The sequence below is a fragment of the Thamnophis elegans genome, chromosome 9 (genome assembly GCF_009769535.1).
Source record: "Thamnophis elegans isolate rThaEle1 chromosome 9, rThaEle1.pri, whole genome shotgun sequence".
In the NCBI taxonomy this organism is placed as follows: Eukaryota; Metazoa; Chordata; class Lepidosauria; order Squamata; family Colubridae; genus Thamnophis; species Thamnophis elegans.
The window spans coordinates 27,361,250-27,387,430 of record NC_045549.1 but is presented as its reverse complement, the minus strand read 5'-3'; the positions used below and the strand labels follow the sequence as shown (position 1 = coordinate 27,387,430).

Below are 26,181 nucleotides of genomic sequence, written 5' to 3'. Positions count from 1 at the left end.
TTGGCGGCTCATTTGCATTCCATCCCGATGAAACTCCAATGTTACTTAGACGATGTCCTAGTTCAGGCAGGGTCCCTTCCTCAGGCAGTCTCAGACCTCCGTCTCACCATCTGGAGTCTTCAATCTCTGGGGTTTTCGGTAAACTTCCCCAAGAGCCATCTCTCCCCCTCCATGCACATCCTTCACCTAGGGACAGTCATAGACTCCATGTTGGGGGTGGTCCGTCAGTTCTAGGATCATCAGAAGAGCCTGCGCCAGCTCGCAGAAAACGTTCACAAAAGTCGGTTTGTTTCAGTCCTCATGTTGTCACAGTTGTTAGGCAAGATAGTCTCTTGTATAGGGATAGTCCCGTGGGCCAGACTCCACCTCCAGCCTCTCCAGTGGGAGCGCATCCCTTTCCAGATGGAAAGGATGAGCAACTCTCTTCGGACTCTCCGCCTCCTGGCGGGGGTCCAGTCCTCTCTCAGGTGGTGGCTCTCCCCACCGATTCAGTGGGGCTGCTGCTTCTGGAAGCCAGACAGGGTGACCGTCACCACAGACGCGAGTCTGTTTGGGTGGGGGGCCCTGGTGGACTCTCGCTTGGCTCAGGGCAGGTGGACGGATTCAGATCTCCAACACAATATAAATTGGTTGGAACTGAAGGCTGCCCACCTGGCCCTGCAGCACTTTCGGACCTCCGTGGAGGGACCTCCTCCTGACAGACAATGTGGTCACCAAGGCCCACATAAATCGTCAGGGGGGGACTCACTCTCGAGCTCTCTGGCTGGAGGCAGTGAGGCAGTGAGGCTCGGCACCTGGGCGGAGAGACACCTGTTGTGTTTGGTGTCGGAACACATCTCTGGTCTTTCCAACCACCAGACGGATTGGCTGAGTCGGGCGACTGGACAATGGCGAGTGGCAGCTCCACCCGTCATTTTTTCGGGGGATCTGTCGGAGGTTTGGCACTCCTCTGGTGGATCTCTTCGCCTCTCCAGCGAACTCACAACTCCCACAGTTTTTCGCCCGTTTTCAGTCCCGGTCTGCAGAGGGCACAGATGCTCTCTGGAGCAGGTGGCCTCCGAGCCTTCTTTATGCCTTCCCTCCCATTCCCCTCATTCCGGGGACCCTCAGGAAAGTGGTAGTGGAGGGGGTGCTGATCATAGTCGTGGCCCCTTATTGGCCCAGGAGGCCCTGGTTCACGGATCTTGTCCAGTTGTCGGTAGCTCCTCCATGGAGGATTCCGCAGGAGGGGGTGGTCTTGCGGCAGGGGATGCGGCTTGGGTGTCCCCGATGCCATTCATCCGGCATTATCGTCTGGATGCATTCGCCTCAGCAAATGCTTCCTTTGGTTGGAGGGTTCTGCAGAAGGTGGCCGTGGATGCTCCCCTTGGACCTTAGTTGTTGGTTTTTTTATCCTTCCCTGGGACTAAGCTTGGGTATGTCCCACACGTGACCACTCCCTCTCTTCCACTGGAAAAAAAATGTTGGTCTTACCTGAATGTGTCTTTTCAGGAGAAGAGAGGGAGTGGTCACGACCCACCCTGGTTTGGTTATCGGGGACAAGGGGAGGGCCAGGTGGTTCCCGGAGTGTTTGTTGTTGGTTTTGTTGTTTCAGTTCTGTCATTCGCCTTCGAGGGAACTGGGCTAGAATGGAAGGCAGGAGTATTTAAGAAGTTTACTCTCAGTCTTTGGACCAATCAGGCTTTGAGAATACCCACACGTGACCACTCCCTCTCGTCCCCTGAAAAGACACGTTCAGGTAAGACCAACATTCTTTATAAAAATCTAAGCCTGCTTGAAATGAAATATTATTTCTTAAAATGAAAATGAAATTGAAAAAATGAATATTGAATATAAATATTAATGTTTCTGTAATCTGACATTTGCTTTTTCTTTTCTTTTAGTTCTCAGACTATTGTCAGAAGAAAAAGGATTTAGAAGAAAGTATCACGCAATCAAAAATTGGGCGGCAAGATACTGTAAGTTTTATTTCAGAACACTGCTTAGCAACCAATCAAGCCCCATTTGCCATGTGTAATTTTGTGTGGTGGCTCAAAGGCCCTAAAACAATTACTGCATGATAATATCAAATCTTGTGACATTTTTGTATTCTTTTAAGGTGCCCTCTGAAATAATGTTTTTTAAAAAATTGGTGGTAGTGGGGAATACCATGGCATCTCTATTTTGCCATGCCCCAAGTCCAGATGGAATTCCAATTTGAAAATATTACAGTGATCAGGATGAAAGGATGGGTTTTTTGTAACTGACTGCTGTAGAATGCAGGGTTGTCTGTGTTACCTAAAATACAGCTCTGTAATAATACTAATATTATTGTTACATGAGGGGAGTTTCTTTGAAATTCTACTTCTAAATATATTTTAGAAATAATTTTATTTCTAAATCCTTTCATACACTTTCCTTTATAGTATTCATATACTAGATCATGAATGTGGATTTATAAGGACTGCAACTAGAGATGCATTCTAATAATCTGCACATAGTTGAATCGTTATTGCCAAAAATACACATGCTTTTGCACTTAGCCTTGAAATATATACTGTATTTTTCGGAATATAAGATGCACCAGAGTATAAGACGCACCAAGGTTTTGAAGAGGCAATTTTAAAAAAAAGGTTTTGCACTCTGCAAACCTCCCAAAAACTGGCCCGTTTTTTTTTCTTTAAAAAAAAAGGGCATGAATAGCCCTCAGGAAGCTTGTAGAGTGCTCCGGGGGGGGGGGCCGAGCAAAAACGGCCCATTTTTTGCTCATTTCTGCACTCCCGAGCCCCCAGGAGCTCTCTGAAAGCTTCTTAAAAGCTATGTACAGCCATTTTGGTGAAGGGGGCGGGGTTTCGGGAGGCAAAAAATGCTGTATTCAGTGTATAAGACGCACCCAGATTTTCAGCCTCTTTTTTGAGGGGAAAAAGGTGCGTCTTATACTCCGAAAAATACAATATTTAACAGATATAACAGTATAAATCCTATCTAATTGTTGCCTCCCTAATTTTTGACTGTAAGAGATGCAAAATCTAGTTCATTTGCCAGGTTTATACTATACTTTTATACTTTTAGCTGCCCTGTTGAGACAGTACATTGCCCGAGGTATACCATTGTGAAGGTAGTCTCTATTTCATACCCCTTCAAATATTTCATTGTTCAAGAATGTCCCCTCAGGAAATTATAAGGTACCTGGGATGACCTCCCTGCAGCCCCACCAGAAGCAGTTAGATGGTTAGCTACCTTAGATATCGAATTATAACATTTATCCCATTAAAATTCCATGGCTACATATTACAGTGAATTTATTCTAGTTTTATTTTAACTTAACATATTATCTCCTGTACTGTATTGTCCGTATATTAATTATAATATTGAGACTTTATTTAAACTAAATTTACATATGCTGAATGAATAAAATAAAAATTCTGTCTCACTGTATTACTGTCGTAATTATATTGTGTTTGTGTGTTATAGAAAAAAAAATGTTAGAATGCACCAGTTTTATCTGCTACATTTGAAAGATATTGGATTATCTGTATGCACAATGACCAGAAAACATGATACATTTTAATGATAATGATGATTATTTTATTTTGGATTCTCCCAAATTAAATGTATTCAGGCAGAACGTGCAGCACTAATAAAGGAACTTAGTACCTTACAACAGAAGAAAGACCATCTAAAGACAGAAGTAGATAAATACAAAGAATGTGATCCAGATATTGTTGAAGAAATCCGTAAGTTTTGTCTAGTATTATACTGATTTTTTCCCCCATGACTTTTCGTAATAATCCCATTTTCATAGCTTTCAAACAGTGGTATTTTCATTGATGATTGTTTAACTCTTGATACTTCCTTCCTGGTCACAATCACTATATACTTCTTTTTTGGTGTGGGTGTTGTATGCTAAGAGTATGAGTGCAAAATAGAAGGTATGTTTTGGAAAACGTATCTAAATTGTGGGTTGGATTAAGATGTCATATCTGTCATCTTTCTTATAGTGTGATATGACTTCTTGTGAAAGGATGGGATAAATCTATGTCAAAGATAACTGGAGGTTAGTGTCTATAAGGAGACAGTCAAGTGAGATAGAGAAGAAAGAACACTAGAAAACTGGTTCAGCTGGATTGGTGCATGTGTGAACATTGGATAAAACAACATCATAGTGGCAATGTAGTCAGTGAGATGTGGTTACTTTTGCCTTTTTTGCTACTCCTGCTTGAGTCAGTATATGATTGTGATTACCACCATTTGGATGACTAATGAAAATCAGGGCAGCCACTATTTGTAGATTAGGCTTTTACTTTGAAATCAATAAGGCTGTCTTAGAACTTAGTTGTTGAAACGAATGATGTTGTAACCATGTTAGAAGATGCCTGCTAAGAAAAGGAAAAACTGTTTTTCTTGCATCTAACATTTAGATATGTTGACAAACAGATAGAGGTTAAAACCATTCAGATTGGGTGTGGAATCCCTTTTTACAGAGGAGACAGCCTCAGCACAAAGGCTGTGGTGACAATAGGATTTAGTAAGGATAATAGGTGACTGACTACAAAAGTTCCTTTTTGTAGCTATTTATAATAGGTTGATTTGAATAGGACCTGATAATAGGCAAGATTTGTTGGCAAGAGCACAGTTTCTTCCTATAGAAGTGGAACAACTCGAACAATTTTCTGTTATTTTCCAAATGACAGCCGTTCAGATGTTCATTTCTTCAGATATCATGTCTTCCTGTGGTTTTCTTTAGAGGGACTTCCAAAACTCCAATTGATTTTTTGTTTTCCCTCCTTTCATCAACTTGGTTGTTCTCTAACCAGAGTTCAGATTATTAGTGGGTTTCATAATATATGGTGCTCAGAACTGAGCACACTATTCTAAGTACAGTCTGACCAACTAAGAGTAGAAGGAATAAAGACTTTTCTTCATCTGAACATTGTACTTTGAGTGATGTAGTTTAGAATCAGTCCTCTCCTCTTTTCTCCACTCCTCCCCTCCCTTTCCATTTCCTCTCTTCTCCTGCATAATACACCTGATTCATATTCAACTGTGATACTCCAAACCAGGTAGATCATTTTCACATATACTTCTGCCATATATGTTTCACCCTATTATCTTACATTCCTGTCTTAGATTAGGTACTTACTTGCTTCTTCATTAAGTCAAGTACAATTTGTTATCACCATCCCTATCATTTATAGAAAATAACATTTTCCCCATGTTATCTTATCTCATCTCTTATCTATGAACAAATTATAGACACTCATAATTCAGTCCTAGTTAGCAAAAGTCCCTAAGAGTTACCAGAAATAACAAGAAACATGTTAATATATAATCAAATAGATCAGTTTCATATTCCTTTACTTTTAACAGTATTATCTTTTTCTTTAAAAATACAAAACACTCTCTTCTTCCTGTATCTTTTATCTATAAACAAATCTTCAAAACCTTATCAGTCAGACCCAGTCAATAAAAATCCATTAACAGTTACCAAGAACATATTAAGAATCTTTATTTAAAATCCAAATCCAAAATAGCCTGATTCTCCAACAGTATCTTCTTCTTCTTTTAAGAGAAATTTCCTAGTGTTATTTCCCCAAATATCCTTGAATTCTTCCAAACTTAAATAAGTTCTCCATTCTGTACTAGTGGGTTTCTTTTTTAGTTCTTTTTTAGTTCTTTCTAATTGCCTCTAGTGTTCAGCCTTCAAAGTCTTCTCTTATCATGTTTGTATCTAACCCATAATATTTTTTCCATCGAAAGCTTTTTAAACTTAGATTCAAAGTGTTGTACTCTTTTTAACAGAGTTTTAAGCAACCCATAAGAAAGATTCTAATAATTAATTTCAAAATATTATTTCAGATCCAGTTGGCTCATTAGTCCATTTATAACTTTCCACAACACCATTCTAATCTCCCTTTTGCTTCAGGTTTTTTAAATTCTTAAAACTTAACACATTAAACTTTTTTTTTTTGCTGAGGATTGAAGGAGAATCCTCTAGTACAGTGGTCCCCAACCTTTTTATCGCCGCGGACCAGTCAGCCTTTGATAATTTTACCGTGGCTCGCTGAGCGCGCGCAGGGGTGGGGGGGCGTTGTTCGCGACGACACATTGATTGCGTACCTGCGCGGGGCTCTCTTCCCTGGAGCCTTTGCGCACGGCCCAGGAGCTTTTGCGCATGGCCCAGGAGCCTTTGCGCTGCAGCGATCATGTCCCCCGGCCGCTGCAGCAATCATGGCCCCCGGCCGCTGCAGCGATCATGGCCCCCGGCCGCTGCAGCGATCATGGCCCCCGGCCGCTGCAGCGATCATGGCCCCCGGCCGCTGCGCGGCCCGGTGCCAGGTACTCCGCGGCCCGGCACCGGTCCGCGGACCGGGGGTTGGGGACCACTGCTCTAGTATAATGAAACTTGTTGTGTCCAATGTTCTTAGTATCTAAAAGCACTCAAGAAGCAATTTTGTAAAGTGATTAAGAAAGAAAGTGAGCGAACCCAGTATACATTTGAAGTCTCCAAACTCGTGATTTGAGCCAAGGTGACTTTTCCTCAACTTTGAGAGCTCTAAACCCTGGCAGTGACCACTGTTTGTCTCTTTGTGGGCAACTTGTTTGGAACATGGGGCTGCTTTAGTAATATAAGTATTGAAATTAAGTTTGCATGTCAGGAATAAATGCATTCAGTTGTTAACTGCATGTTATTGGTAATAAAAACACTCAAAGATATTTGTAGATAACACAAATACTGAGAAGTCATCACTTAAAATATATTATCTAATTTGCTTTCAGGGTAAATTGGCTTCTCTTTTCCTTTTGTATAAAACTGCTTCTTTAGATTTACCATTTACTGTATTTTTCAGAGTATAAGAAGCACCTTAGTTTTTGGGAGGAAAATACGGGGGGGGGGGATTCTATCTACAGGTATTCATCTGGCTAGCGTCCTTCAGCACAGCTTCAACTTCATTACTTCACTGGTTGTGAACACGGGCATATGTGCCTCATTGGGGCTGAAAAACAACTTCTAAAGCACAGCTGATCATCACAGGGAGCTGCAATTAATAAAGCAGGCAAAGTGCGGAAGAGGTAAGAGAAGGCAGCACCTGTTCCAGGTTGCCATTTTGGGCTCTGCGTCTTGCGTTTTCAGCTTCCAAATGCTCTGATCACCGCCCAAAAACACAACGCACATTGGCGGCGATGTGCTCTGGCAATCCCAGCAGCCTTGAACAGGTCTCAAATGGAGAGTTTGGAGGCTGAAAACGTGAGGCACAGAGCCCAAAAATGCAAGCCATTGTCTGTGGCAATCTCTGCAACCAGAAAGAGGACACTCGGAGGCTGAAGGGTGGGTGCCAGCAGGTGGGTGGGGCTACGTTTGGAGTATAAGACGCACACAAATTTTCAGCCTCTTTTTTGGGGGGGGGGGAATGTGTCTTATACTCAGAAAAATATGGCTTTTACTGGGTGAGTTACAATAAGTCCTTTGTGAAAGGAATATTTTGGATGATTCTGTTTGCTGTTTTCCATGAAATCATTAGTTGCATGTACGTAGGGAAGCATTATCTCTTCTTAAACATGTATTATGGATTTCTCTTAAATTGTGAAAATGCATAAGCAAAGCCACATCTGCCTTTATGCTTCAGAGCAAGAAATATTAAAAGTTAGCACATATCTAGGCCTATATGGATCTACATTGTTAAATATTGGGTCTTTGAGTATTAATCAACATGCATTGTAAAATATAATAATGCCAATAACATTGTTATCAAAAATATAATATCTCTTTTACTTAGTTTGTTGAGCACTTTGTATTCAGCAGTGGAAAGTGATCTGGAAAAATTACTGCTGTATTTTTCAGTTTTACATAACCACACAGAGCAGTTCCCAGTCTTCCACCCCCTAAATATCTGGATAGGAAGCAGCTTGTCTTTATTATTTCCTATTAGTGCATATATTACAAAAGTGGAAAAAAGAACAGCAAGCAAATTCTTCCTTTTATCAGCTGTGAGCTAGCCATTTGTTTCAAGTTTGAACTGATACCATCAGTTCATCTCATAAAAATATTGCTAATTATTCAAGATTTCACTTCATATGTAGCTTAATGATAGTGCAAAAGTGTGGAAAATAAAGCACAGAAGGTCTACCAAGATTTCCAGTTGATATATGATAAAGGGTGACCTTATGGCAACCTTATGAGCAAAAGTTCATAAACTTGTTCTGACAATTATATTGCTCTTGCAGGGACTTTCCAAGGATTTATTTGATCACTACTATCCACTGTATCCATTGACTTTCCTTTTTGCGTTTCTTGCCAAGTACAATAATTCTTTTTAATCCATCATGCACTTACATCAAAGTATTTAAGTTTCTTCTTGCTGATTCTTGTCTCAAGGAAGCAATTAGCCTTTGTTTGATCCAGAACTGATTGACTGTTTCTTCTTGCAGACCCTGGTACTCTTTGTAATGACCTCCAGGTCCATAAATCCAAGGTGTATATTTTTCAGTCTTTCCCAGTGCCCAGTTTTCACAACAATCAATTACTATTAGAAAGACTATGCTTTAATTATTCTGATCTCTGCTGTGATTGAAATGTCCTTATTTGCATGGTCTCTTCTAGGTTTCTTTACAGTTATCTTCTCTATATTTCTCTGACACACTATTTCCAACTATTCCATCTATTTTCACTGTGAGAAAATTCTCAGCATTTGTCAGATATTTGTCTCAATTTAATTTGGAATTGGATTTTGGCTAAGACACATCTGAACCCTGTAATCTGGGAAAAGCTTGAGCCAGTTTATTTGGAAGAAATGAATAGAGCTATTGCAACTGTGAGCTTAGTTACATGTTCTAGACCAGCTTTGCTGGCTGAGGAATTCTGAGAGTTGAAGTCCACAAGTCTTAAAGTTGCCAAGGTTAGAGACCCCTGGCCTAGTCCTATGCCCCTCCTCATTAAAGCTTCTTGGAGGTGGCACATGGCTGGGTCCAAGTGGTGATTAATTCCTTTTGGTGGGAGGAGGTATACTTCCTTCCCTGAAGGTGGAGATGGTGCACCTGTTTCTCAAGAGGTCTTTCTTGACCCAGCCTTGCTACACAACTTTTGTTCAGCCTCCAACCATTTGGGAAAGATTGATGACAGGGTAATTCTCAGCTTCAGAGAGCCATGAATAAAGCAAATTATTTGGCCCCTTTTCTGTCTAGGTTCAAGCCAGTGTATAGTACAGAGATGGGATTGGTTGCATTTGCTGATAACCTTTAGAGGAACTGTCTAGGTCCCAGGTATCTAACTCACTGCAAATGTCACGTTCGTGACATTTTTTCCATTGTAGAACTGGGGTGAACGTGGCCTGTGTGTGACACATCCGGGCTGCGGGCCACCAGTTTGACACCCCTGGTTTAGGTTCTCCTGGCTCTGTCAGCCGTTTTTTTATATCATTGACCCTGATTCCATTTTGGTCTGGCTTAAGAGTTTGGAATTTGGAATCATTGTTTTCTGGTGGGTCTCCTTTTTTCTCAGTGGCATGTTCCAGTCAACGTTGGTGAAGGAGTGAGAAGCCCTTGCATGGGGCACCTCAGGGCTTAGGTATCTCCTGTCCAGAGGTGGGTTGCTCCGGGTTCGGCCCGGATCAAGTGAACTAGTAGCAGCAGCGACAAGAGGCTCTGCCCACCTGCCTGGATGCTTCTGCGCATACGCGCACTAGCGAACCAATAGTAAAAATAATAACCCTCTACTATCTATATGTGGAGACAGTGCGGATCTGGGAGGAGTTGAGCTGACTTCAGGTCAATCCTGGCAAGATTCAGTACCTTTGGGGTTTTGATCCCTCAAGATCTGGTGCCTTGCTGTCTTTATGACATTGCACATCCTCAGACTGAATTGGTGTGCAGTCTGAGGGTTCTCTGGGATTCAGCTGCTGTTAGAGAGGATTTTGCATGGATTTGTCTTGTGCAATAGTCATACCCTTTCCTAGTTCAGGAGCCTTTGCTAATGGTCCCTCACACCTTAATCAGTTCCCGTTTTGATTATTGCAATGTGTTTTACATGAGCCTGCCTTAGAATACCCTTGGAAGCTACAAGTAGTCCAAATGCAGCAGCCCTCACAATACTGAATATTCTTAAGTATGCCCATGTTACACTTTGTTGAGCAAGTTGCATGGGCTCCCAATTTCCTTCTTTGCAATTCAAGGCACTGGTTATCACTTTTAAAGTCCTGCATGGTACAGAAACAGGTTATTTGCAGGTCTGCCTGTGCCTAAGATTACCCACACTTCTCATGAGATCAGGCAAGCTCCAGATCCTTTCCCTGAAATCTTGCCACCTAGTGGTAACTCACAAGGGTGCCTTTTCTGTGGCTGCCCCTTACATTATGGAACACCTAATCCCCAGGTGATTTGGCAGCCCTCTCTTTTAGCCTTTCAGAAGACCATCAAGAGCTGGCTTTTTACTCATGTGCTGGGATAGAATCAGGATATCGAGCTAGTTGTGGGGCATCCCAAGGTAGAATTGGGCACAGGCTTTTTGATTTGATTTTATGGTTTATGGTTTTATAATTACTGGGTTTTATTGTTGTTACACACTGTCCAGAGTAGTGCTCAAAATAGGCATGGGGACCTTTTAAATAAATAAATATTCTGGAGAATATTTTGGGCTTAATTGCGGTTGTAAATCGAGGATTACCTCTAGAGCAAAACATAATATTTGCATGACACAGAGAAGCATATATGCATCAGTTATGCTACCATCTCAATCAATAGCCTTCTTGGTAGGTTCTTGCATTATAGGTTAGAAAATCCTATACTGCACTAATTATAAAAAACGTACTTAAAATAGCATTTTAATTGATATAAATCAGCCTTAATTTAAATGGGATGTATCTCTCTTTAAATAGAATGTATTTCAATTATACTGTATAATGCACCAATTTTGGATCCACCCTTTAAGTTCAATTTTACAATTTCTGCTATAGAAGCAAATTTGTGTCTTTAAAAATAAAAAATATTGTACTCTAGAATTCACCACTTTTTATTGTCAGCATTTGAATAGGGTTTTGCCCCCAGTAGGTTACTCTTCCTAGAGCAGTGGTTCTCAACCTGTGGGTTGGAACCCCTTTGGGGATCGAACGACTCTTTCACAGGGGTCACCTAAGACCATCAGAAAACACATATTTTTGAAAAAATACGGAAATAGTTGGGGTCACCACAACACGAGGAACTGTATTAAAGGGTCGCGGCATTAGGAAGGTTGAGACCCATTGTCCTAGAGTAACAGACCCAGACCTATAGAAGAGTCATTGCTTTTACAGTAGCTGTCTCATTAGTTAAATACAAAGAATTATTCTTTCAGAAAAGTACATAGCTGCAACTCAGGGCGTCTATCAACGATGATTTTGGAAGGTACTGGAATAAATGAAGCCAAGCCAAAGATAGACTAGCGTTACAGAAATGCTTTCTTTTGGATGGGGGGAGGGGAAGATTTATCGTATACTGTGTTACTTGATAACTAAGTGGAAAGTGTTTCAGAGTATTTGGCTATTGTTGACTGAAAAAGAAACTCTCAAAATTGCTTGTTGGTGGATATTTGCAAGCTGACAACTCATACTGGTCCAAGCTACTTCTTGTTTTGTAAATTCAGCTGTGCATGCTTGATGTTTTTTCAAGGTCAAAAGTTTTTTTTTCTTTTTTCCTTTTTCCTTATTTCACTACATTGCTAGTATATTCTCAATGAAAATTCAAGTTATATTTATTTTTTATTAAAGTAATAGTTTGTTATTTCACAATACTCCACACTTTCTAAAATAACAATTTCATTAAAAGGTTCTAATGCATTTAAATCTCTTTTCCTGTTCTTTCCCTTTCCTCTTTTGATTATAATAAAACCAATATTAATACCTAAAATATAGTATAATCTTAAATATAACAGCAGCATACATACATTTTGTCTTGTTAGTTGCCTTCCCACAAAGTATTTTTTTCTGTTGAGTGCTATTTCTAAGAAAAAAACTACTCGAAGAATTTTGAATGTCTTACAATTTAGCTAAAATGTCAAGTTAATCCAGAAATTTATGATTGGAACTATATATGTATAACTGTATTATATCTACAGTTGATCCTTCATACTTTTCTCAGTTCTCAGTTAAACAATCAGCGACTGTTCAAAGTTGCAATGGCACCAAATGAGTGATGCTCAAAGTTCCAACTGTCACATCATTCTTTTAGTCATTTGTTTGTGATTCAGGCACTTGGCAACCACCTCACACTTATGTGGTTGAAGCAGTGGGTGGTCACCTGATCCAAGTCAATGGGTAAGACAGAAGGTTGCAAGCTGGTCCCATAAATTGCCTCTGCCATCTTTTTTTCTAATGAGCTCGCTACAGAGTACGAGATTAGTTGCATCTGCCACACAGCACACTCCTCACCTGCAATCTGTAGAACATGCACATCTGTCCAATATTTGCAGAGCACTAGAACAGCACTTTCCTTTTGTGGCTGCACTCATTAGCACTCACCCATCTGCTGGCCTGCTTGCAGGCTGCACAGAGCCTATGACTTCATTCTGGCTTCCCCATTGACTGCTTGTTGTAAGACAGCAGTTTTCCAAGATCACAAGTCATGGTCACATGAGGTCCTCACTTAATAACCTGCAAACTTTGCTTAATTATAACAAGGATTACCAAGATTTACCATCACTAAGTCATGCAGCCATGTGACATCGCGCATGATAACCAACATCACTTCCTGTTGGAAATTCCAGTCCCAATTACTATTTATTTATTTATTTGTCTTGTATGCCGCCCACTCCCGAAGGACTCCGGGCGGCTCACAATAGATAAGGGAAAGGGGATAAATAGACAAAGACAGACCTTTGTAACTTGAGCACTACCTGTGTCCTTGCCCCCACAATATACTTCTTGATGTGCTACCAAAACGAGGCCAGTAAAGCTGCTATCCTCAGATGGAATCAGGACTACACTTGCAGGTGACTGCTGCCTGTAAATTCAGAGATAAGAGCAAGTGCAGAGAACAGAAGCCGGGAGGGAGGATAAAGGACGCCTGTCTCCTTAGGAGTTTTTTCTATTCTACAGAGGCTTCTAGTTGTTCTGCTTCCACTATTTTTTCTATTCTTTAGCAAGCACAGAACTTTTCCAAGCAAAGAAAAAACAACCTAAAACACCCTTTGGTTGCTTGGGTGGGCTCTCTCTAGCAAAAAAGCCCAAGAGATCCTAGAGCCTCAGAGCCTCGTGGCTAGAGAATGAATGGTCTTGCATCAGGGCATTTTGAAACCTGCTGGTCACTGATCTCCCTCAGCGTCTGGATCAGAATGTTGGTAAAGGGGATTGTGTTGCATTTTCTAACAGAAAACTCCATTTGCCTGTCAGATCAACTTGATTTAGCTTTAGCCTGCCTCACTGGAACAGAATCAGATAGAAACTCCATGTGATGACATGTCCTGAACAAATTTTTAACAGGTCTTCATGTCCTGAGAGCAAGGAGGATGTCTTAATAACACCATTAAGCAAATAACTGTTTGTCATAGATAGTTGACAAAATTGTTGCAAGTTATTTATGTGTCTTCTGCAATAACAAGTCAAGTGTTCTGTCTTTTAAATCAATAGAGTGGTGCTTTAAAGCAAAATCTTGTTTCCTTCAGCTATTTCAGGCTTGTTGAAATTAACTCACGAGATGGAACATTGGTTTAGTCTTACTCTGTAGTCCTATTTTAGCCAACATTGGTAAGATTGTTAACATTAATTTGGATGTATCACTATTCAGGATAACTAAATTTGTCTTAGAATTGTGCATTTTGGGGTCCTGTGATCTGGCTAAAAATATTATACAATACTTGCAGTGGAAAACTATAGCTGACTTTCAGCAATTTTATTTATTGTCTTATCAATATTTGGCAGAGGAGCAATTGTAAATTTTAAAGAAATACAATAAAAGTTTTTAAAATTCTATTTGTATAAGAAGATTTCCGAGCATGTGGGTTGCAAACCCTCATGTACTATAAGACCATCTTTTTACAGACAGAATTGCAGTAGAGTGTAAGAAAAAGGACTATGAAGAAGGAAAAAGTAGCACGAATGCACAAGGGACTCAAACATTAGGCTAGAGAGGAAAGAGAAAATGGGCTGTGGTTGTTATCACACTCTGTCTGCATGGGAGGAAAGAGTGAAAAAATAGTTTAGTTTTTTGCAAGCTGCAGGCATTTTGAAGCAGGTTTTTTTACTTCTCTTTTTTTTCCTTTGATTTCAGTGAATAAGAATGGCTATGTACAAAATAAGACCCAAATTTCAGGAATTATGCAAAAGCAAGCAAGAACACTCTATTACAAATGGTGTTTCAAATTTTAAGTATTTTTGCTTATTTCCAATAAAACAGATTTATAAAGTTATAAAGTTTTATCATTAGTTTGTTTGATATTTTGATTAAAATATGATTATTAAAAATAACAGATTTATTTTTGATCCTATGCTAACTACAGTGAAATCATACTGTAATATTGATTCATTTTATCATTTCAGAGAATATGTATCATTTTAGATGAGAACCTGTCTTTGTAATGTAATTTACAGGATACTTTTTTCTTATACCTTCTTTTTCCTTTCTTTTATTTTTTTTAAATTTATGATGATTTTTAATCAGAAGTTAAATTTTATTTACAGTTTAGCATACTATGTTTCATTTTAAAAACATTTTTGTTTTATATGTCATGGCAAAGCCAAAAGTATAGAAGCTTTTCTAAGTATTTGCATTTTTTGTTTAAAGCAGTTATATGATCTCATCTACAAGTTTTAAATAAAATAGTTCTTTATGTTAGAGGCTAGGACCTTGATGGCGAACCTATGGCATGTGTGCCGAAAGTGGCGCGCAGAGCCATCTCTCCAGGCAAGCGAGCCATAACCCATTGCTCTTCTGGGTTCTGGTGCACTGACCAGCTGGTCTTCACTCATGCCGGAGCATCGGAAACCTGAAGAGCAGCTGCCCAGTGCACATGCCAGGAAAATGATCTGCTGGTTTCCAGGGCGCACATGCCACGTGGTCTTCTGGTTTCTGGCACACATGTGCACACAAAGACCAGGTGGTTGCTGCGCATGTGCACCCCAGAAACCGGAATATCATCTTCCCGGTGTGCATATGTGCAACCCCATGCACACCCCATGCATGCATATACAACCTCCACATGGGTGCATGCATGCATGTCTCCCACATGTGCTCTGCCCTCTGTGCATGCGTGGCAGAGACCTGAAAATTGGATGTTCACCTTAATCAGTGTTTCTGTTTCTATAAGCAAACAAACTCATTGGTGTAGATCTTTGGATACAGAAGCTTTCAGCATACCCTTATGAACTTTACTAGCTGCAAATTCCCATTTTATAAATTGTTCCATAGCAGAGGAAAGTGAATAACGAGAATATATGAACTGGCACATTAAGAATTTGCCCAAATAATTTCTAACAAATGAGCAAGGGATTTTTACTAAAGGGGCAACATTCTGTAATTCATCCATGTTTTTTTTAAATAAATGTATTCATCTTTGATGAAAAGTACAAATGAAAGCATTGTTTCAAATAACATTCTTCATTATGCATCACAGAATTCAGATATCCTAATTTTTAAAATTTTGTACAATAGATTGTTTCTTCTTAGAGCATAGCCTTTTGTAATTCAATGAAGCACTAAATGATTTTTATTTTCATGTAGTATAGCCAGATATATGTCAAGAATTTTCAGTTGTAACTGATAGAAGGCATTACTTCAGCATGTAATTTCATTTTGATGTAACTTTACTAATCTTTGAGGATTGGTTGAATATTAACTTCAAAGGAACAGTAAAACATTTTCAAGCTATTTAAAATGCATAATAAGTTTGAAAATATAGTTTTATTCTTTTGGGTCTGTTCAGCTATTGATCTAATGAATTGCTTCTATGGAATTTTATTTGTTCATTTGTTCTTCTTTTTAGGTCAAGCAAATAAAATAGCCAAGGAAGCAACCAACAGATGGACTGGTGTGTCTGCATTATATTATTTTACAGCATTCATTCTTTTGTGAACAAAAATAAATACATGGAAAAATACAAGCTTTAACTTAAGATTGTAATTATTATTATTTACATAAAATTGATTTATTTTTGAGGCAACAGATTGCTGAAAACTCATTAAATAACTATTACTGGTGAAGTTTGCCATTACTTGTAATATAATTTTTGTGATTTCTGATTCATACGTTTTAATATTTTTGTTTGTTCTTATACATTTTTGCTAGGTATCACTTATTATTTGGGTATTAAGCATTTTACACACATACACACACTCAGTGTGACAATCTTCAAGTAATCTGCAAATAATTTTGGTTGGTAGAAACTAACCAAATATTTGAATGGAAAGCAGTAAAATGTGTAAATTAATTTGAAGTTACTTATTTGAAGGATTAGAGTGCACAGTAGTATATGATTCATGGTAATCATACAAAGCAGCTGACACAATAAATTGGCTTGCTCATTGTAAGATTATTGTGAATGTTGATATGAATGGTATATAATTTTACATTGTAATTACAATTTCATCACATCATATTAAATCATATTCCACATTGGGACAGTTTTCCAGGAACAGTCATGTGTAATCAAGTCCAAAATTATTGGTACTTAATCATGTTTCAGCATCATCAATTTTATCACTGAGAAGTAAATTTGCATATGTTACCTAAAATGAATCAATAAAACTGCATAAATAAAAAGAATTGTCTTCTATATGAAATTTCTAGTTCATTGAAATAGTTTTTAGAGACTCTTCCGCAGAAGTTTAGAAGTAGCCAGCTGGGAAAGACGCTTTTTGATTATAGAATTGCCATTTACTAGGTAGTCTTCGACTTATGACCATAAATGAACCCCAAATTTTTGTTGCTAAGGAGTTTTGCCCCATTTTACAACCTTTCTTGCCACAGTTGTTAAGTAAATCATTGCAGTTCTTAAGTTAGTAATACAGTTGTTACGTACTAAATCTTGCTTCCCCATTGACTTTGTTAGAAGGTGATCATATGATTCCAGGAACACTGCAACCATCATAAATATGAGTCAGTTGCTAAGCATCTGAATTTTGATCATGTAACCATGGGGATGCTTCAACTGTTGTGTTTTTTCAGTGCCATTGTAACTTTGAACAGTTACTAAATGAATTGTTCTAAGGTGAGGACTACTTGTATTTAGGATTGCGTTTGGCAATTTTTTTATTTTTCAAGACTTTATTTTAAAGTCTTGAAAAGCTTAAAGGTTTATTTTTATTTTAACAATTTTTTCCCTATAGTGTGAATTTATTCTTTTGAATTTTCTATTTCAATTGCTAGTAACTGAAGGATAAAAAATAACATTGTTTGCAAGCAAACGGAATACTTGATTTCTTTCCTTGTGATTTTCCATCTCTTTGTAACAGTTTAGTATCAATTGTCATGTGGGTAACTCCTGTTGTAAAATTAACTTATACTAAATTGGAGAAAAATGTGTGCTAAATATATTATTTATGTCATCATATACTTACTTATTCACTTCATGACATATGCACCCCTATTTTATTGTACACTTTCTCAAAAACCTTTCTCCCTCACTGCTTTGACCAGTTCTTTTGAACAGTCAAGCTTTATTAAGTGCAATTCTTTCAAAGTTATAATCAGTTTTATAATTTTTGTATCTGTTTGATACTAAATTGGATGCAAGATACCTTGCAGGAAATACTGTGACACTTAAATCAACAGGAAAAATCAAATCAAGGTTAGCATTATAAAATCTAGATGCTCATAATTTTATTCTATTGGGTTGTCGGCAAATAGATTAGTATTTCAGTCTTCTATTTCAGCGTAGAGAGAGGGAAGGATTAGTGTCTTTTTTAAAATTCCTGAATTTTGGTTAAAATCTAGATAAGAGTCTAAATAAACAGGAAAAACTGGTGCTTCCCAGTGTAGAAACCCCCAGAGACATAACTTTTCAATCACATATAACTCCTCAGGTAAAGTGTGTACGTCAAGTTCTAAGCTCAGTAGATTTTGTGCTGAACTGTTCGCCCTGTGCCTATGGCGGAATCAGTTGCCTTTCAGATAATTATTACTGCTGAAGTCTCATACACAGAAAGGGATTTCAGTGTAGTTCTTAGCCTCATCTCTACATGAGAATTGGAAATCACAAAATAATCACTGTTAGACGTTGCAACCAAATAGGTGATTTATGTCTGAGGAAGGGCCTCAGGATAACAATTTGTAGATCTGTTAATTATCTTTAAGCACTAAGGGTCTTTTATTATGATTATCATTACAAACACTTGAAGCCCTAATATCCATTGTTTTTCATTTACCTTATCTACAGATAATATATTTGCTGTAAAATCTTGGGCTAAACGGAAGTTTGGATTTGAAGACAACAAAATTGACAAAACATTTGGTATACCAGAAGATTTTGACTATATTGATTGAAAGTGTTTAATAAAAAAAGATGCCTTATAACTTAATATTGTTCAAGATGCTTTTATTTTAAATTGTATTTCATTCCTACCATTACTAGTACTGTAATTAATAAAATCTGAAAACCCTGAAGTCATATTGCTTTCTTACACTTTGATCTTCCTGATAATTGTCTGAAACAGAAAAGTTATTTGCAGACTCTGTGCTTTAAAATCTGTGGTACTAGTTGCATGATAAAAGTAACAAGCTAGTCCTTTACAAAACAATGAAAAAGGACAGGAAACTGTTTAATTATCTAGAATTATTTGAAAAATTAAAAGGCATTAAAGGCTTTTAATGATATGAAGTGTTTTACCTGGAAGTTGAGTTGAATATATTATCTTGAGTATCTTTTCCACATATTTAATTCAAAAAAGCCAACTTCAACTGTATAATTAAATAGACTGGTTGTTTTATCCGTTTTGTTAAATTGAAGTGAATAATACTGAACTATTTTAAAAAGTGAAATCTAAAGAAAGCCAATTAATATAGTTTAGTGGAAAAAAGAATGTGCAATGATATTAATTTGCTTGCTTCCTATTACTGACATTTGATGAAGACCTTGAAGGTTTCAGTTCTTATTCATTAGAGCTCATAGCATTTATTTATAGCATCAAATCCATTTATTCATACAAGGGTACAAATATACAACAAAGAAGGAAAAATGTTGCTTTAAACACTCTGGAAATGTTTAATATATTAACATATGATTAAGTTTAACTCAGCTTATTTTTTTCTATGAGCCTCTTCATCAATAGCAATTGCAGGAGCTCCACTCTGGGTCCCATTGTCAACTTCACCAGTTCTGTGCTTTGTTTTGTTCTAGCTTGTATTATTTCAATTCATATTCAGTAAGCCAGTTTAGACCCTTGCTGAAGTTAAAAGATAAAAATATTTTTATCTCTTGCTGACAATCACTTATACACAAAATGAAAGTCCACACAAATGAGGAAGAAGAAAACCCCCACTTTGTACATAATGAGAATGACAATAGTGTTCTGACAAAATACAACTACAAGATCTATGCCTGCCAGGCATGCTTACCTATGCATGGAGGAAGAGCCACATAATTCATTGGAACTTATTATAAGGTGAGCATGAAAGCATTTCTTTGTTCTTAGCATTTAGCACTAGCTCTTACTGGTGAACTCATTTCTGTTTTAAATAGGAAGTTCAAAATAATTAAGTAGCCTTAGGATCCCTTCACTCCCTTAATTTTCATTGCAGATTACATGGAATACAATTTTTTACTTAAAAACAGGTTGCATTCCAACAGGCTGTTCATAAGTCAATTTTAAAACAATCAGCATATGTGCAGTGCAGCGTAAACTATTTTTTTCTGTCTTCTAGGTCAGAGGTTCCCAACCCCCAGTCTGTGTACCCACAGTGGTCTTTGGCATGCCAGCAACTGGGCTGCAGAAACAAGCAAAGCATCATCCGTGGGATGCAGGTAGCAAGTGAAACCACGCCCCCTCCGGTCCACGGAAAATCGTCTCCCCAAGGAAGCAGTCCCTGGTGCCAAAAGGTTCGGGCGGGACTGTTCTAGGACCTTCTAGGTTGGATTGGCAGACAGCTTTGTTCATAGCGGTGGAAGTTCATAACTTGAAACTGCAAAAGAGGACTTTATGTAAATAGAACTAACCAGGGCATAGCAGCCTATATGTACTTAGCCAAAGAGTAAGTCTAAATGAATTTAACAGAATTAATATCAAAGTTAGTATGCACAGCTTTGTGCTTGCTGAGGTCAGATTTTCAGTTGGTCTGCTTGTTTGTCTTGATTACACTTTCCTTGTATCTGTACAGAAGGAATGGTTTACATGTTTGTATGTAGATGTGGACCAATTAATTTTGCACATGGAATGTTTTATTAAATATTTATTCTCATGACCTTGTTGATTTTGGAATGAGGCCCTTAGATAGAAATGTACATATTGTAATTATAGGTACATATTGTGTCATGAAGACATTAGTTGGGACAAGAGTATCTGATATTGTTCCACTAATATTTGACAACCATAGTTGACAAGGAAAGAGCTGAAAAGCACCACAAGTTTTTGCATGAACTATAACCATTTTTGGAATCTTTTTTTGAGATGGAATAATCTTAAAATCAAATTTTTTCATAAATTAATTTACAATAAATTAGAATGGATTCTGACCACATTACCCTAAACTAAACTACCCAAATTTATTTACTTTGGTGTGCCTGTTCCAAATATATAATTTTTGCAGTTTTCCTTACTATGATGTATCTTTGTATATCATTTTCTTAAACATGCACTATATGCGGACTTTTGCCTATTTTTAATTTTGCCCAGTTCTCTGTATAATTTTTTTCTTTAGATGTCAAGATTAGCTTGCAGCAGGTCCAGGCATGTTATATATCTAGTTTGGTCTTGATCTAAATTTCATTTATTTATCTAGCACAATGAACTTAATATGAGGAATGTTGGCCTTTGATGGCTAGACATAGTGTGTTTAGATTGTGTCAGCCTTAAAATTAGGCTGTCTAACCTTTTCAAAACAGGTTACCAATATCATGTCACCTCAATGAACTAGTGTTAACATTTTTATAAAGTGTATGTGAGTGTAGGTGAAATGTGTTATGAGTTATACTGCATATATAAAGAGTTAAGGGATTATGAAATGCATTTATTAACCAATATTTGCCTTTTGTTTGTATTAAACATGTGATGTTTGCAAAGGATTTAATCTCCTGACAGTTTTCAAGGTATATTCTTAACACAAAGGCAACTAATACCTTCTGTAGCATACATCAAATACCTTATTGAAGAAAAAGTGCCATGTCCATTTTAAGGTTTTTAAAAATTAAGACTGACTGAATAAAGAATTAAAGTCAATAAATAGAATAAAGTAAAGGGTAAGATTGGCACAAATAAATAGTAAAAAAAGATTGGACATAATGATGAATTAAGAGTTACAGACCATATTTACTGGAGCTATCTGAATGAAATATATTGGAACTTGGATTTTACTCAGTGGGTTAACAAGTGAAACAGTAAGGTCCAAAAAGTATACCATGTTTTCCCGAAAATAAGCCCTAGCTTGATTTTTACGCGTGGGCCTAATAGAATCCCTACTCACAAAATAAGCACTAGTTAAGACCCTGCCCACTCCAGGGTGCACAGGATGGGGCGAGCACATGGGTAAAAATCAAGCTAGGGTAGGGATGGTGGGGTGGAGCTGTCCTACTTAACTTCAGACAGTTGCATCCAGGCCTCGCACACTTTGACACCTGCCTTGCTGGCCCACTTCTGCTGCAGCCACTTGCCAGAGGTGGGGAGCGACACATGCATACAGCATCAAGAAGTGGGCCAGCAGCAGGCTCCTGATGGGTGGGGCTGTTGGTGCCACCACCGCGAGGTGTGTCAATGAAAAATAAGACCTGGTGCCTTTCTTGGTGGTTAAAAAATATAAGACCATGTCTTATTTTTGGGAAAACATGGATAGTAAAATTATTATTATTTGACAGCTAACCACTAAATGAGTAGAAATTTTTGTGAAGTTTGTGACTCATAGAATATAAGACATGGAAGGCTTATAGATATTTAATCTAACAGCTCCTCAGTGCAGGAATTCCCATTACAGCTTCTCCAAGCTTCTCCAGCTTCTGTTTAAATAATTCCAATGAAGTAATGCAGTAATCTCCTACCTGCTCTTTCATTAATAGTTACTATTCAAAATGTGCAAGTAAACTCTATTCTTCGTAATTCAGTCTTATTATTTCTTGCCCTACCTTCTGTAAAAACTGAACAATTATTCCTTGTCTCTTTTACATACCTGATGACAGCTATCCTGTCTCAGTGTAGCCTTTTCTTTATAGTCTAAACATATTCAATCACCCAACCATTCCTTGTCAGGTTTCTTCCCCTTATAATCTTGGCTTTTTTCACTGGATATTTTCAGTTCATTAATATTTTTCTTAAAATGGTGTAAGAATTGGATGGCGTTATCCGTCTAATACACCATATGGAAGAATTAAGAACAAGCTTTAATTACACATTTCAAGGATAAGCAACAGACTTTTTTTAAAGCAGGAGTTTGGACTACTCAGCTGCTAAGATGTATATCATCAGTTTCATTGCAACCATTGTGTGCAAAGTATGAATCAGTATTTAGTTGAGAGAAGGATTACATGAAGTGTGGAAGGTTCATTCAACTTAGAGACACACCTACATCTTTTTCAGACTCACCCAATGTATATTTTGAGGGATTGAAATAGACAAGGTAACCATTTGCCCATAGATGGTGTAATTACTACAACCTGAGTTAGCACTGGAGGCATAAGAATGAGGTATGGACTAGATTTATGCAATGCATATATAAACTATTAACTATATAATAGTATTCTAGTCCAGAACTTCATGCTTCGTTACAAATTTACTATTTCATTAGTGACATGATTCACACACGTATCGACGATCAGCTAATCATCTCCTTTTACCAGAAGTAATTAGGTCTTGGATGTCTCTTTCACATAAATATCAACTGTATAGTATGGTTACCAGCCATATTTCAGAATGTTTTCAATCAGTGGCTGCCAAAAGTTGTGAAAATGTAAAAGCCATTTTGATGATAGCTTAAAAAATGGCAAAGAGTTTTGAAACAGGTCCACTAAGGGTACCTCATTTTCAAGATCCAACTGCTTTTTTCTGTTTCTGTGTTTGTATTGTCTGTGTGTGTGTGTATATGTATATGTATGTATGTATGTATATATGTATGTATATATGTATGTATATGTGTGTGTGTGTGTGTGTGTGTGTGTGTATGTATGTATATGTATATGTATATGTATATGTATATGTATATGTATATATATATATATATATATATATATATATATATATATATATATATATATATATATATATATATTCTTGATCATCCAACAAGAAATCTCAAAAGAAAAATAAATCACTGTTGTTGTTTTTTTTCTGAAATGTTCAGAAGTCATTTTTAGCACTATTGAGATACGATGTAGGGTCCTGGCACACTTTATGCTTTCCATTATGAAGTTATTTGTATTCATATTTCTTGCCTAAAGTAACCCATAAGTTAAACAACTGATAAATAAATAGATCTGCTTTGCAGTGATCCAGCTTAAAAAGCAGCATATTTCAAACCACACTATAAAGGTTCAGTTTGGTGCTCACGGAAATCCTGATAGTCATAGTGGTTAGGTCTGCAAGATCTGGGAATATTCTAAATTCCCATCCTTATCTGGGATTGCACTTCCGCATTCGAATATAGTGTACAATTGGAAGTTCTCCTGGAAACAGTTCCTGCTCAGTAAGGAGGTGCCAGCTGTAGCCAGAAATATTTTTGACCAACTTCAACTGGTATGCCAATTGTACTCTTTCTAGATTAGAGAGCTCTTCAGACAGTTACTCATGCCCTGGGCACCTCATGGCTTGACTACTACATTGTGCATTGTGTGTACCACCCACACCACCCCGAAGCTTCAATTACTACAGACTGCAGCAGCACAAGCAGCAATGGGCATATCTCGGTAGGCCTGTGTAAGATATCTGTTTTGTGAGTTGCACTGGTTGCCAATTTGCTTTCAAATGTGATCCAAGATGCTGGTGGCCACCCATAAAGAACTATATGGCTTATGTCCTGGTTACTTGACAGATTATCTGTGTCCCATTGTATCTGCCTGGCTAGTTCAATCTAGCAGAGTTGGTGTGCTCTGGATTCTGTTGATTAAACAATACAATCTGTCAGGACCCTGGAAGCATGCCTTCTCTGCAATAGCATCTACCCTTTGGAGTGAAATTACACCCCCCGCCCCCGTTCAAATGGTCCTCACCCTACTGCTGAATAACTGATTCTTCATTAGGGCTTTTGATAAAAATAACCAATAGCCTTTTTTTTTGTTGCCCTTCAGATTTTTTTTCGTTGCCATTGTTCTGTCTTGTGCTATTTTTTATGCGCGTGCCGGGGGGGGTGGGTTGTTTAAAACATTTTAAAATAGAAATAAATACAATTGTAAATCATCTATTGAAAGACCACTCTCCATGGGACAAGAAATGCTGGAACAGAATCATTAAAGGATGCAAAAGGAGGGACAAAATGAAATGTGAATGACAAAAATTAAAATAATTTTAAAATTATTTTAAATAATTAAATTGAACTGTTCTATTGTCCTGTGGTGAATTGTCTGGGAAAGTTGGCCACGTGAGTTGGCTGTGGCGAATGTGCTGTGGTGAGTTGGCCAGGGCAAATTGGCCACAGCAAGTTGTACCATACTGGTTTTCATTTACCTCTAGAAGAGTTGGTCTCTAGTGAATCATGAATGATTCCAAATATATGTTGTATTGGAGATGATGAATTAGAAAGCAGTTTTAGGCATGGAGTTGTTTTTGAACTTTCCTTGTACAGAGAGATAACACTGCAAAAATCTGATGCCCCAATTTAGTATCCTGTGAACAATGTGTTCTCCCATAGCATCCTCCAGAAGACTAGATTAGAAAAGGGCTCCAATATCTCTAGAATAGCTCTATGAAGCTCCCTCACAAAATGTATGCATACATTTTTTCAAGGAGTAGAGGCACCAAATTAAAGAATTCCTATTAATGTCATGAGTTAAGGTTTTCTTCCAATTTCCCATTTTCAGCAGCAACTGTAAGATATTCTTCTGTTCAACACTGATCTCACAGGACTTTACATCCCACAGTATTCATCTCTTGAATCTTCCAATAATCCTGCCTGGTTTTAAGCCTAATCTCCCACACAACTGGATAGAAACCCACATTCTTGGAAGCTGAAAGTGCCTATGCTTTTTTTAAAACACAAAAACACTTTTTTTTACAGGAAGGAAGTCCAAATTTGGGCAGTATGTCATAGTACCAGTTTGAAAACTCACCTCCTGTCAGCCAGAACTTACCAAGCTAATTGTGGGCAATGCTTTCCAGACTTTCAAGAATAAAAATGAACTACATATTCATTGTATTTATCTTATCCTTGCAGTATTGTATGTGAATATGTGTCTGAGCATGCATGTTTCATTTTCATTTGTTAGAAAAATGGCTTATGAAACATTCCCTGATTTAAATAGCTTGGATTTGATTGTAAAAACATTTTATGAATTTTTAAATTTTTTTTATCTCTTAAATGTCTATGGAGATTCTCAGACATCCAGGTCATGGTTGTCTCAAAGGTGTTTTTTGCCTAGAAGGTAACCAGAGTTCCTTTTTTTTCCCTGAAGAAGAACAGAAGAAGCTTCTTGGATGAGAAGTAAAATGTCTTCAAGGAAAAGTCCAGTTACCTTTAAAAAAATGGGATTATCTCTTAAACGTACCTGGCATAATAAAAATGTGAATTCTAATAGATGACTTGCTATTGCAAAAATAGAGAGATTGGCTATTATCTTTTTGCTTACTGTCTTACTAGACATGCTGTATTCTGTGATATGAAATTGAAAGACCTGATGGAACATAGGTTTTGGCAAGATATTTTTTTCAATTTAATAAAAGTAATTTGCAGAGCAATGCGTACTTTAAAAATGAATCAGAAGTACAAGTGTGAGCAGAACACTAGGTCACTATTTTAAATATCACATTGAAAATATGCTACTTTAATAACATGAATCATTAAAACTGGTGTTTCTGTTGGCATTTCAAATAAGTCTGAAAAATGATGCATATTTTGTGATGAGTAGAAGATAGGAGGTGGGCTTGTATGAAGCCTGAAATACTTCTCTGGACA

At 37.6% G+C, this 26,181-nt stretch overlaps 1 protein-coding gene across 4 annotated transcripts in view; it reads left to right on the top strand.

Moving 5' to 3' along the window:
• MND1 (meiotic nuclear divisions 1) overlaps nt 1-18,543 on the top strand; it is a 39,396-nt gene extending 20,853 nt beyond the window's left edge. For all 4 annotated transcript variants that reach the window (XM_032224538.1, XM_032224536.1, XM_032224537.1 and 1 more), the window contains 4 exons: nt 1,884-1,958; nt 3,602-3,716; nt 15,926-15,970; nt 18,317-18,543. In XM_032224538.1, the coding sequence (XP_032080429.1) occupies nt 1,884-1,958; nt 3,602-3,716; nt 15,926-15,970; nt 18,317-18,423 (342 nt within the window). In that variant the 3' untranslated portion in view covers nt 18,424-18,543. The remainder of the gene's footprint in view (nt 1-1,883; nt 1,959-3,601; nt 3,717-15,925; nt 15,971-18,316) is intronic.
• The last annotated feature ends 7,638 nt before the right edge of the window (nt 18,544-26,181 follow it).